Consider the following 13,314-nt stretch of genomic DNA (forward strand, 5'->3'; position numbering starts at 1 on the left):
TGTGGCCTCAGAGAGGCCCCCTGAGCTCTGTCTGGGGACCCCTAGGGGCCACATGTGCTGTATCCCTGGTTTGGGAACAGTCCTTCTCTCTCCCCACCCAACCTGTGGCTCTGCAGGGCAGATTTTACTACTAGAGATTTGAGCAAGAGGTCTGTGCTGGGCATTCATTCTCTGCCAGTCTGAATCCTTAGAGTCAGAGAGACAGGCCAGAGGGCTCAGGGAGCAGTGCTAAGACCCTGGAGGACCAATGGGCACAGAAGCCCGGATAGGGCCAGGGTCTCATTGCCAGTGGTGGCCAGCCTCCTCTTCAGGAGACCCCAGCTGCTGGCTCTGTAGGTCCTGTGGGTGTGTTTCTGGGGTCTGGGGAAGCCCAGGTGGAGAGGCCAGAGCTGGGGCTCTGGTGCCAGGGTTTCTCATTCACCCCACCCCACACACATCTGCTGTGTGACCTTGGCAAGTCTCCCCACTTCCTGGAGGCTCGCTTCTCTCATCTGCGAAAGGGGAATATGACCACACCTCCCGAGGCCTTCTGAGGAGTAAAAGGGGTGATGGAACAGGAGCTGCAAAGTCCTGAGTCCAAGAGGGCTTGCTCTTGCCCTGTTGCTGGAAATAATCCTCCTCACCGAGGAAAGAGGACTTGTTTCTTTTGTTTGTTTTGTAGTAGTTAGGTAGATACATACATGCATACATATATATACAAAAAATTATTCATTTTTTCTGCACAGATGGTAGCATCCCTTCCACGCTGTTCTGTGGTTTTCCACTGGCCACATCCCGACCGCCCTTCCCGTCAACGTGGCTGGGGCTGCCTCAGTGCTGCTGACAGGCCTGTCCCCTCGCTACCTTCCCTGCAGGTTGCTGTGGCTGGCGGTGGACGCTGTTCACCCAGTACTTCCCCGCCCATTGATCTAGTTGCTCTTTCAGCCACTCAACAAATGTTGCTGAGCATCTCCTATGTGCCATGCATGGTGACAGGCCCTGAGGGATGGAGGCCTTGAATGGGGACTGTAGAGGAATCAGCTGGGCATGCTGAAGGAAACCTGTGGCTATGATGATTGTACAGGAAGGTGCCTGGCTTCCTGGAGGAGGCGTCATCTCGGCTTGGAACTGAAGGATGAGAAGGAATTATCTGGGTGAAGGGGTAGGGGAAGTGTGTCCCTGGTCTGAGATGGCAGGGGTTGGAGTGTGGTGCTTTTAACTGAAAGTTTCATATGAATGGAGCCTCTTGGTTGTGGGTTGAGGTTGACGAGGGTGGCAGGGGCCAGGGCTTGGGGCTTTGTGGGCAGGAAGAGCATTTGGACTTTGTCCGGAGGCTGTGGGAAACCGCTGGAGGGTTTTCAGCAGGGATGATGTGGTTAGATGTTTTAAAAGCCGGCGCAGCTCTGAGTGGAGGATAGATTGTTGTGGGGGCGAGTGTGGAAGCCGGGAGCCTAGTGGGGAGGCACCTGCAGTGGGCTGCTGAGAAATGAGCGTGGCCTGGCCAGGGAGGCGGCATGCAGATGGAGAGTGGGAGTGGTGTGAGGGAGGGGTGTCCAGGGGCTCCCCAGGTTCCTGCCCTGGGCGAGGGATGTGGTGACGTTGTTGGTCAAGTTGGGAAGGCTGGAAAGAGCAGGGTTGGAGGGAAGGGGGAGCTCTGGTCTGGACGTGCCAGTGGCATCAAGTAGGGATGTCAGGAGGCTCAGGGCTGAAGGGTTCATGCGCAGGAGGACCCTCTGGGCTGTGGGCAGAGTGGAGAAGGCCGTGGGTGCCATGGGTGGGAGAAGGCTAGCCCCAGCCCTGGGCCAGCTTCTCAGAGCGTCTCAGCATCCCCCATTTCCCTCTCTGGACTGCCCGTGCCCTGCATGTGGCCACGGAGCCTGCTCCCAGGGCCTCCCTCCACTGAGCTCTGACCACTTCCCGGAGGCTGGTCCATTAGGTCTGAAACGGCCTCTGCCTCCAGCCTGGGTGACTACCATTCATCCCCACAACTGCCGGGGTGACCTTTCAGCAGCAGACCTCCCAAATGTCACGCCCTTTCACGCCTCTGTGCTTGCTACTCGCGGGCGGGCCCCCTGGCTCTCCCTCCCCTACACCCCTACCTCATGAGATCTAGGTGCCTCCATCAGGGCCCTCACACCCCAGCCTCCCCGTGTGTCTCAGCAGAGGGTTGTTGAATGGCTGCATGGCATCAGCCTGTGCTGTGTGGGGATCATGGGCCAGATGGCTGAGCATCACATTATTAAGAAGAAATCAGGAAGAAAGTTTTGTTGGGCATTGTGACACATGCCTGGAATCCCAGCTACTCGAGAGGCTGAGGCAGGAGAATCTCTTGAACCCAGAAGATGGAGGTTGCAGTGAGCTGAGATTGAGCCACTGCACCCAGCTTGAGTGACAGAGCGAGACTCTGCCTCAAAAGAGAGAAAGGAAGGTGGCGTTTATGTACCAGGCACCTGGCAAAATTATGTCTTTTCCCTTTAGTCTTTACAACAGCCAAGGGAAGTGGGTGTTAACCTCCCCTTTTACAAATGAGCAAACTGAGGTTTGCCAAAGGGACGTTCTTTGGGGCTGGTTCCTAGTCTGATGCAGGTTTCCACCAGAATCTAGCCAGCTCCCATGGCTGGGCAGGGCCGAGCTGTAGGGGACCGTGCCTGAGGGGTCCAAGGGCAGAGCCTGATCTGAGAATTCAGCAGCCCTGGGCCATGTGGGTGCCATTCGTGGAAAATGCTCTTATAGCCCCTGTTCCCCACTGACCAGCTTCCTTTTCTTCTGCTCTGCACTTTGCAACCTCAGACCAACTGCGGAGGGCGGGTGAGTGTGGCACAGAAAGCCGGCTCCAGCTGGTGTCTTATTTGGTTGCCTGCTTGGCCTGGCTGCTCCCCTCCAGCCTCCCACCCCCACCCCACCCTAGCTCTTCCTGCTTGGCTCTCGTGGCACGGTTAATAGGTCAGCACAGTGAGGCTCAAGTGCTTCCCTCCATGGGCTGATTGGAGGAAGAGGCTTAGGTGGGAAAGGAAGGTCTTCCTGGGCCCAGAGAAGGGCAGTTTCTGGCCAGCTGTCCTGGTCCAGGACAGCCAAGGCAGGACTGGAGGCTGGGTCTTGGCCCCACCTGGCCCCAGCGTGGGCGTTTCCCCCAGCATGCAGTGCCTGCAGCCAGGGAAGTCAGCTCCCTGCATGGCCACGGTAGGCTGAGGCTGCTGGGGCATAGCTGCGGCTCTGCTGTGATGCACTGAGCCCTGAATGGGAGGGGGAGGGTGGACTGTCACCTCCCCTGGACATCTTTCTTCAGCCTCTCCAGGCCCCAGATATCAATACATCCACTGCCAATTATGGTCTAGGCCTGCCTGACCTTTTCAAGTTTGAGACATGGGGTGGGAGGAGGGAGAAGTAACCCTGAGTGCCTCACCCTGCTCTGGTGGCAGGAGGGCCAGGCTGTTGTCCCCTGTGGCAGGACCCCAAGCCCACAACAGGAAGCCTTGCCTACAGACAGCTGATCTTTGCACTAACAGAGGAGCCCAAGTAGAGAACCCCCTTAAGGCTATCTGAGGTGCACCTGGCCCCTGTGCCTATGCTGCGCAGGATGACTGGAGGTGCTCTCTCCCCCAGAGCACAGCATCTCCCTTTGTCCTGGGGCAGTGCTACAGAGAGTGGGGCCCACCCAGCCCCCAAGCCACTTACCCCAGCTCCTTCAGCTCTTTATAGCTCATTTCTCACACCCCTCTCCCTCACCAACCTGGCCTCCCCCCGGACATGGTCCCGTTGATTAATTTCACTCCAAAAGCTTGGGATACATGGCCTGAAGGCCATGGTGGGAGTCAGCATTTGCAGAGTACCTACTGTGTGCCATCAATTTTAAAAGATACCACCTCCTCTAATCTTCACAAGCAGTTATACTCATTTTTACAGATAAAGAGAAGGAAATCTAGGCGTAGAGACACCACCTACCTCTTCATCAAATATCACTGAGCACTAACTCCGAGCCAGACCCAGTGCTGGATGGATGGCCCTGCCCCAGCTCCTAAGGAGGCCCGATTCTGGCTCCAGGTCCACCCACACGACTCCAAAGCCAGGACTCTTCCCTCCAGAGCAGAGCCCAAGAGCTTTCTAGAGTCAGAGTCTCCCACACAGAGTCAGTGAGCTCCCCATCTCTTGCTGCCCACAGACGTATACGGGCTCCATCCTGGTGGCCGTGAACCCCTACCAGCTGCTCTCCATCTACTCACCAGAGCACATCCGCCAGTATACCAACAAGAAGATTGGGGAGATGCCCCCCCACATCTTTGCCATTGCTGACAACTGCTACTTCAACATGAAACGCAATAGCCGTGACCAGTGCTGCATCATCAGGTGGGCGGCCCAGCACCTGTGTGGAGCTCCAGGCTTAGGACCTAGAGCTCCAGCTGTGGGTTCCTGCTGATACCTCTAGGGATTGCCCGTGCTATCAGAAATGACATCAAGCTCCTCAGGAACCAGACCTATGTACTCTGTGCTGTGTAACAATGTAGAAAATCACCTCCCCTTTCTCAGGTATTATATCTCTACGCTACCAAAGCTCACGTTAGCTTTTGAGGCCAGCCTTGTTTACTGCTGGCTCCTGTTAAGTTGTGGTCAGTTGACATCTCAGGCTCCTATTTTCTTTTGGACAGAGGGTAAAAGACAGAGCATTGACTGCACATCTAATATGCGTTGTTCTCTATGGCAAGTACAGATGCAGGGGTGTTTGTGTCTGAATGAAGGTGAAGGAGAATGCGGTAGAGCACTGGGCCCTTGAGCCCTGCCCCAGCCCTGGAGGGTCCATATTGTCAGCCGGTATTACAGATGGGGGAGCTGGTGGATGGTGCAGCCTGGGCTGAGTTCCAGTTGGGTGGGGAGTCCCTGTAGGTTGTGACAGGTCCTGCCACTCCCTTCCTCTGCAGTGGGGAATCTGGGGCTGGGAAGACGGAGAGCACAAAGCTGATCCTGCAGTTCCTGGCAGCCATCAGTGGACAACACTCATGGATTGAGCAGCAGGTCTTGGAGGCCACCCCCATTCTGGAAGGTAGGGCCGGGGTTCCGAGGGTGGGACCAGGCAGTGGAGCGGGAGAGGGCTTTGCCAGTGACACCCTACTCACTCCACAGCATTCGGGAATGCCAAGACCATCCGCAACGATAACTCAAGCCGTTTCGGAAAGTACATCGACATCCACTTCAACAAGCGGGGCGCCATCGAGGGCGCCAAGATTGAGCAGTACCTGCTGGAGAAGTCGCGCGTCTGTCGCCAGGTGGGCCTGAGCCCCAGGGATGCAGGAATAGACCCAGGCCCCTGGCCTCAGGGGTCTGTGTGGCCCTGATGCTCCCCTACCTGCCCGTATTGCTGCCTGCTTGCCTCTGTGCTGGAAACCCCACCATGAAACCCACCGACGGGCTTCTCCACAAGCCATTTGTTAAAATAGTAGACCATCATCCCAGGCTAGATCCTGATGGCCTCCTCCAGCCCTCCTCCCCTGGCCCCCAACACTGTGCCCACATTTTCAGGCCCCAGATGAAAGGAACTACCACGTGTTCTACTGCATGCTGGAGGGCATGAGTGAAGATCAGAAGAAGAAGCTGGGCTTGGGCCAGGCCTCTGACTACAACTACTTGGCCATGGTGAGGCGCAGGCGGGCACCTGGCTAGGGGGGCATCCACCCTAGGATTGCAGGGAGCTGGCTGCTGCAGACTCAGCCTTGAGGTCTCACTGGTCACAGGGCTCAGGTGCCAGCTTCTTGCTGGCTTGTCTGGACACCAAGGAGAAGTGGGCCCCTGGCCATTGCTGCCACGAAGTAAAGGGTGGGGGACCTTGGGGCATGCACATGGCAGGCTGGCTTGGGGAGCACCACTCCTTTAGCCTTGGGGAGAGCCCATGTCTGGTTGCCTGGGCTGGGTTGGGGTGGGCCAGGCCACATGGACGTACATGTGGGCTACGGCACCTGAAGCGTATGTGTGTATGTGCATGTGTGTGTTGTAGGTGTGACAGGTGACCCTGGACACTTCCTGTAGCTGGCTGGCGCACACGTGCACGCACACACACACATCTTGTAGACACATAGAAAATGCGGTGTGCCCCCGTCGATGCCCTGCTTGTATGCAGTTACCTCTCCTCTGTCTCCACCAGGCAGTACCTGCCTAGGGGGTCAAGTCCCTGATAGTGGGTATCCCTGGGGGGGCTACAGGAGCCTAGTAGGGCCTAAGTCCCAGGTGGGCAACAGGGGCTGGCCTGGCATCAGTGACCTGCCTGCTCTTCTTCATGGGAAGAAGGGGCACCAGCACCCCCAGGTGTGGAGAATGAGTTCCTGGGGAGCCCGGGCTTTCTAGACCCTCCAGACTTTCTGGAGGAGTTGTGGTGCTCACCGGGTGAGGTCAGCGCCCAGGGCCCCAGGCTGGCCTGGCCTGTCAGGCAGAAAGGGCCTTTTGGGCAGGCAGCCAGGCACTGCCCCTCTGGGGGTACACTGACATCCTCCTGCACCCCACTCTCCCACCCTGCCCACCAGGGTAACTGCATAACCTGTGAGGGCCGGGTGGACAGCCAGGAGTACGCCAACATCCGTTCCGCCATGAAGGTGCTCATGTTCACTGACACCGAGAACTGGGAGATCTCGAAGCTCCTGGCCGCCATCCTGCACCTGGGCAACCTGCAGTATGAGGGTGAGGCTGCGCTGCCCTTGCCCTGCCCCACCCCTGCTCCAAGGGCAGTGCAGTGCCTTGCTGCCCACACGGTATTGGTGGCTCAGTTTCTGTCCCAACACATGCCCTCTTTGGGATGGAAGCTGGGAAGAATTCGCCTGTGGGTAGATTTGAACAGGTCTGCTAGCTTGAAATCAGTGTTGGGTGTAGTGTCGCTGTGCTGACAGTCCACCATGGAGAGGTACAGTTAAACTATATTGGGAGTTGTCTATGGACCCTTTAAGACTCACTTCAAAGTTGGTTTCTTCTTTAAAGTCAGATGTCTTAGAGAGAGGGTTTATCTTTGAACTAATCATTGTAAGGTGTGAGTGACTGGATAGCCATCTTTGGAAAGGGAGAAGGCTAGGGAAGGGAACATGTTCACTCATCTAACATTCTTGGACACCCACTGTGTGCCAGGCTGGGAGGTGGTCCCCTGAGGCAGGTGGCGGGTCCCACTCTGCTCTTGCCTCTGGTTCCCAGCATGGTCCCCAGGCAGAGTAGGAGCCCCAGGAAATGTGTCCAGGGAATGAATAATCCCAGCACTAAGGAGATCATAGTCTAGTCATCTTGAAAGACTAAGAGACACAGGGAAATGTAAGCTGACAGAAGGAAGAGCTTGTGCAAAGGCCCTGAGAACAGAGCACATGTTGGGACGGGCAATCCAAAGTTTGTCTAACAGGAGCCAGGGTTGCTGCCAAGAGCCCTGGGAGTAGGGAGAGAGCTGCAATAACCAGTGTCTGTTCCTTGAATGCCAGGCATGGTGCCATATGTGGGGCATACATGGTCCCTACCCTCGTGGTGCCTGCAGTCTCATGGTGAGAATATTAATCAAATACACCTTGACCCGGGGAAGCATTTAGTCACAGTGCTGATGCCCTCGCTAGACAGGGCAGGACCCCGGCAGCAGGAGTGACAGCCTAGTCCTCTTAGGACAGTCCCCTTGCCCCTGTTGCCCACACTCCCTCCCCTGATGCTATGCCCCTTACTGCCAACAGCCCGCACATTTGAAAATCTGGATGCCTGTGAGGTCCTCTTCTCGCCATCGCTGGCCACAGCTGCATCCCTGCTTGAGGTCAGTGCCCGGCCTTTCTCCCCTCCACGACTTCTGTCTGTCTGAAGGGTTGAGTTCAAGCTCACTGGGGGCTGGGATGTGGGAACCACATTGCTGGGACCCTCTGGTTTGGAGAGTTCTGTTCAATATGGAGAAGCAACTGTGTGCAGGTCCTGTGCTAGGCACAGGTCCTGGAGGAGCTGCCCTGGGGATGACGGGGCAGGTGGGGGCCCTGTGATGCCCTGGGCTATGTGACCCTGGGTGAGTCATCCCTGCCTTCTGGGCCTCAATCTCCACATCTGGGCAAAGGGCACTGGTGTCCATGGGTCAAATGCATTGAGTCTGTCTGTCTTTTAGCAAACACTTACTAGGGTTGGAAAACGGGGATGAATAAAGCCAGAGTTAGGGATGGTCCTAGAAAGGACAGGTGACATGCTGGAGGGAGTTAAGCGGGGCTGTCAGAGACAGAAGTTCCTTCCAGGCAGCACCAGGGCAGGTTTCCATGGCTGGGGAGAATTTGGCCGTGGGCCCTGGGGTTGGCATGCTTAGTGGAGGCGGTGGTTTGGGCCAGGCCAGTGCTGGAAAGTGGAGGGGTCTGGTTGTGGGTGGAGGGAAGGGGCAGGCTGGATGGTGAGCACCGGGGGTGTTGCCTGCACCAGGTGAATCCCCCAGACCTGATGAGCTGCCTGACCAGCCGCACCCTCATCACCCGTGGGGAGACGGTGTCCACCCCACTGAGCAGGGAGCAGGCACTGGACGTACGCGACGCCTTCGTCAAGGTGGGCTGGAAGAAAGGGGCCGCTTGCTCGCCCTAACTCTCGGGAAGTTGGGCTGTTGATGGGCAGGTGCCAAGGAGTCCTGGGAGGCGGGTAGACGTCTGGGTTGCCACCCCTGCCTGCCCCGGGGCCACAGTCAACCTTCCTCGAGTCCCAGGTGCCTGTGCTCCTCTGGGACCTTCCTAGCTCTGGCCACCCCAGGCCCTTGGCTTTTGGCCTGCTTTGATCAGCCATGCTGTTCCCAGCCCCGGGTTACTCTCTTTGGTCTTTCTGTAGAAGACACAGAAGAGCGGGGCTGGATCGGGTCCTGTTTCTACAGCCACATGTTTGCCATTCATGGAGCCTTCACCCACCACACCAGGCCCTGGGCTGTGTTCGGGGACCTCAGAGATAAACAGGGTTGGATAGAGAGATGAGAGCCCCAAGGAGGGCTCCTTCCCCAGCTGCAGGGTCAGGGAAGGCTTCTCAGAGAGGAGCTGTTATCTCAACAGAGCCTTGAAGAATGTGTAGGAACTGTTCAAGCAGGAGAAAGGGGCTCCAGGCAGAGGGAACAGCTTAAGTAAAGGGTTGGGGGTTCCACATATCACTTTGTTCCACGCAAGGGCTGGAGCGAGGCCACCAAGGGTCCATGAGCCTGGCCTGTCCCCCAGGGAAGGGTGTGGCTGGTGCCAGTGGCTGATCACTTCCTTTCAGGGAATCTACGGGCGGCTGTTCGTGTGGATTGTGGACAAGATCAACGCTGCAATTTACAAGCCTCCCTCCCAGGATGTGAAGAACTCTCGCAGGTCCATCGGCCTCCTGGACATCTTTGGGTTCGAGAACTTTGCTGTGAACAGGTACCACATGGGGCTCTTCTCATGGGAATTTCCTTCCCCAATATGGACATAAGAAATAATCATGTCTCTCTCTTGTGAAGCACATTTAGTTGCCTCCTGATACACTTTGCCAGGCTGTTCCACCATCATGGTGGACCCTCTCCCCTTCTTTCTCATTCCCTTGTGTCCCTCACCTCCCCAAGGTCAGCTGAGCCTGGCTGGGGTTGCGAGGAGGCTGTACACATCCTGAACACTTGGGGAGGCAACCTCTGGTCTCCAGGCCCCACTGGCCACTGCTGATCTGCCCAGATCCATGCTGCAAGGTGTCTCAAAGCAGGGAGGCCAGGCCTGAGCCACACTTGTGTTGGGGTCTCAGCCACCCTTGGGATTCTCTGCCTTTTAGGGGCTATATGAGGGGCTGATGGGTGTGTCATGTACAGGTGGGTCCTGGAGCCCCACTTCCTGCTGGGAAGTCAGGACCTGGCAAGTCATGTCAGTTCCTGTGCTGTTTGGATGTCTCAAAGCCCTCCTCCAGCACCAAAACACCACACTCAACACACAGGGCTGTGTCCGTGGCTCGGCCTTGTCTGCAGCCGGGGCTGTTTCCCAAGCCTTGTCAGCCCCCTTCCCACCTCCCAAGGCCACTTTCAATATCCCTGTACGGCCCACCAGCCAGCGTCTGGGCTTTTTCTCTCCCAGGCAATCTGCCTGGGGTTTGGGTGCCCACGTGCCAATCCCCAGCCCTCCCCAGGGCTTGATCATGCAAGAGAAAGGGTCCTGAAGAGCCTTAACTCTCCTTCTGGCTCACGGAGTGACCCTGGACAAGTCCTTTGCCCTTGCTGGGCCTCCATGTCCTCCTCTGCACCTGGAGGGAGGTGGACTTGATAAACCCCCTTGCCTCAGAGTTTGGAGTCCACAATGGGAGCAGCTTGCTAAAGGCCACGCTGCAGGTGGAGGCAGAGCCAGGCCCTGAACTGCAGGGTGGGGCCTGAACAACACCCTTACCCCATCCCTGTGCCCCTGTAGCTTCGAGCAGCTCTGCATCAACTTTGCCAATGAGCACCTGCAGCAGTTCTTTGTGAGACACGTGTTCAAGCTGGAGCAGGAGGAGTATGACCTGGAGAGCATCGACTGGCTGCACATCGAGTTCACCGACAACCAGGACGCCCTGGACATGATCGCCAACAAGCCCATGAATATCATCTCCCTCATCGATGAGGAGAGCAAGTTCCCCAAGGTGGGGCGGTCCTGCCGCCACCTCCCGGGGTCTTGGGCGTGCACAGCTTCCTTCCCTGCTCTGAGCCACAGCTTTCCTTATCTGCAAAATAGGACTAATGATACCCACCCCTTAAGGTGGCTCTGGGGCCAATTCAAGTACAGTCATCTGCCATTTGGGAATCACCTACAGTCCACGGGGTCCTGGGCCAGGCCATGAAGATCCAAGCATGCAGTTGGCACAGAATGGGTGCTCAGGACACAGCATATATCTCAGAGCTGGGGAGGGGGAGACGGGATTGCACCCATGATTTTAGTCTTGGGAAATCGATTGTCTAAACTGGAATGCACTTTCAAAGTTGCGTAGTTCCAATTCATCCGCTTAAGAGTTGGGGAAATGGGGGCCCAGAGAGCTCCTATGTGAGGTAGAAATAAAGGGAGGGGAAGCTCCTGAAGAAGAGACAGGGTGCAAAGACATGGGCAGGGAGGGGAGTGGGGCCCATGGAGGAGAGGGTGGACTCACAGTTGCCCCTCCACTCCCCAGGGCACGGACACCACCATGTTACACAAGCTGAACTCCCAGCACAAGCTCAACGCGAACTACATTCCCCCCAAGAACAACCACGAGACCCAGTTTGGCATCAACCATTTTGCAGGTGTCGTCTACTATGAGACCCAAGGTACAGAGGGCTGCCAGCTGTCTGTCACTCCCTGCCTGTAGCCCTGCCTTCCCCTTCTCCAGCCCAGGAATAAGATATCCGGAATTTTAAAGATTTTTAAAATTTGTGGTTATATATATATATATATATATACATACACACACACACACACTTGACTAAAATGGCCAAGTGTTGGATTCAGTGGCATTAAGTACTTCACAGTGCCGCACATCCAGTACTGCTAATTCCAGGGCTTTCTCGCCGCCCCAAACAGAGCCTCTGCATGCATGGAGCGATACCTCCTTTCCCAACCTCTAGTCCCCTGTAACCTGTGTTCTACTTCTGTCTGTGAGTTTGACTATTCTAGGTACCTCATATAAGTGGAATCATATGATATGGCTGTACATCATTTAATGTCATTTATGAGAATGTGTCGTTAGGCAATTTGGTCATTGTCAATCATCGTAGAGTATAGTTACACACCTAGATGGTCCAGCCTACTACACAGCCAGACTATCTGGTATGGCCTATTGCCCTCAGGCTACAGACCTGTACAGCATGTTCTTGTACTAAATACTGTAGGCAGTTTTGACAGAATGGTAAGTATTTGTGCATTTAAACATAGAAAAGGTACAGTAAAAATACATCATTACCATCTTAGGCACCACTATTGTATCCGTAGTTGGCTGAAATGTCATTATGCGGTGAAGGCATGACTGTCCTTTTGTGTCTGGCTTGTTTCATTTAGCATAATGTCGTTAATTTTCAACCATGTTGTAGCATGTATCAATTGCCCTCATTTTCATGGCTGAATAGTATTTCATTGTGTGGATAAACATTTTGCTTATCCATTTATCTGCAAATGGACATTTGGGGTTGTTTCTACCTTTTGACTTTTGTGAACAGTGCTGCTCTGAACACTAGTGTGCAAATATGTATTCAAGTCCCTGCTTTCAATTCTTTTGAATGGGCTCAATGCTTGTTTGTACATTTAGGGAAACTGAGGCTCAGAACAAGGTGGGGGCTTGACTGTCCTTACCTGATACAACATAGCCCATTAGGCTCAAAGTCAGGCCTAGAACCGGCCCAGTTACCCGCTAAGACTCTCGGCAACAAGACCAAGCATGAGCTTTGAAGACCATGCATCTTCTTTTCCCCTGAGGACATGCAACTGGGTTCATGTTAAAGCTGGAAGTTAAGAAGAGTGGTCAGAACATGGGCTTATCTCACTTGGAATTCTTACAGGGTTTGTCAAAAGACTGCAGACTTCCCTTGCCAATCCCTTCCCACCCACCCTGGTATAAAGGGCCAACCTCAAATTGGCATCAGTTATGGGCTGTGTCTACCCTGAGCCCTGCCATACAGCCTCAAGGGATCTTACCCATAGTCAAAGGCCAATTAACCCATAAATATCTATACCTACTATGTACCACAAAAAATTAAAAATTAATTTTTTTTAAAAGGCCAAAGACATTCAAACATGCTATAACCCATCCGTTTCTTACTCCCTTGCTGAACTGGCCCAGAAGTCAGCAGTGTATCAGTGAGCCAGGGTGCAGTGGTAGAATCTGATGGCGGCTCAGGCTCCCTCAAAATACTGGACTGTGAGATTCAATCTTATTGTTGGAAGAAGGAAGCAGATATTAAGTTTGAAGGACTGTCATGCAAACAAATTGGTCTTTCATTTGGAGTAATAGAGGATTGTATTTTTCCGTTCAGTTCAACCAGTATGCTCTTAGCATCTATTATGTACCAGGCTTCATGATGTTGCTGAGGATACAAAAGTGATAATTGAGTAATCTCTATGCTGAGTTATAAAACCATAGAATGCTATGTCTGGAGGGAACATAAGGGTCATCTACCTTAATAGAATTGGAAACTGAAGCCCAGAAAGGGAAATGGCTTGCCTAAGGTTGTTAAACGAGACTAAATGACTGGGAAGAATTCTACCAGCATTTTCTAGTTCACAAAGAACCTATTCAATACAGCATCTTATTTATGATGTGGATTTATGAAGTGGGCGGTATTAGGTGTTCTGAAGAGAAGCAAGCTTGTGGGCAGTATCCTTCCCACCCAACAGTTAAGGAATCTGGAGTCCCAGAATGGGGGTCTTTCTAGGATCACATAGTGAGTCTGTC

The 13,314-nt window shown here is 54.5% G+C and overlaps 1 protein-coding gene across 3 annotated transcripts in view; it reads left to right on the forward strand.

Annotated features, from left to right (window-relative positions):
* Window positions 1-13,314, forward strand: part of MYO7A (myosin VIIA) — an 87,068-nt gene that overhangs the window by 23,770 nt on the left and 49,984 nt on the right. For all 3 annotated transcript variants that reach the window (XM_025356411.1, XM_025356412.1, XM_025356413.1), the window contains exons 5-14: window positions 4,139-4,323; window positions 4,893-5,014; window positions 5,095-5,237; window positions 5,491-5,604; window positions 6,486-6,639; window positions 7,656-7,732; window positions 8,371-8,490; window positions 9,181-9,323; window positions 10,329-10,539; window positions 11,062-11,197. In XM_025356411.1, coding sequence (XP_025212196.1) covers window positions 4,139-4,323; window positions 4,893-5,014; window positions 5,095-5,237; window positions 5,491-5,604; window positions 6,486-6,639; window positions 7,656-7,732; window positions 8,371-8,490; window positions 9,181-9,323; window positions 10,329-10,539; window positions 11,062-11,197 — 1,405 coding nt within the window. The remainder of the gene's footprint in view (window positions 1-4,138; window positions 4,324-4,892; window positions 5,015-5,094; window positions 5,238-5,490; window positions 5,605-6,485; window positions 6,640-7,655; window positions 7,733-8,370; window positions 8,491-9,180; window positions 9,324-10,328; window positions 10,540-11,061; window positions 11,198-13,314) is intronic.

Source organism: Theropithecus gelada, chromosome 14 (assembly GCF_003255815.1).
Source record: "Theropithecus gelada isolate Dixy chromosome 14, Tgel_1.0, whole genome shotgun sequence".
Classification (NCBI taxonomy): domain Eukaryota; kingdom Metazoa; phylum Chordata; class Mammalia; order Primates; family Cercopithecidae; genus Theropithecus; species Theropithecus gelada.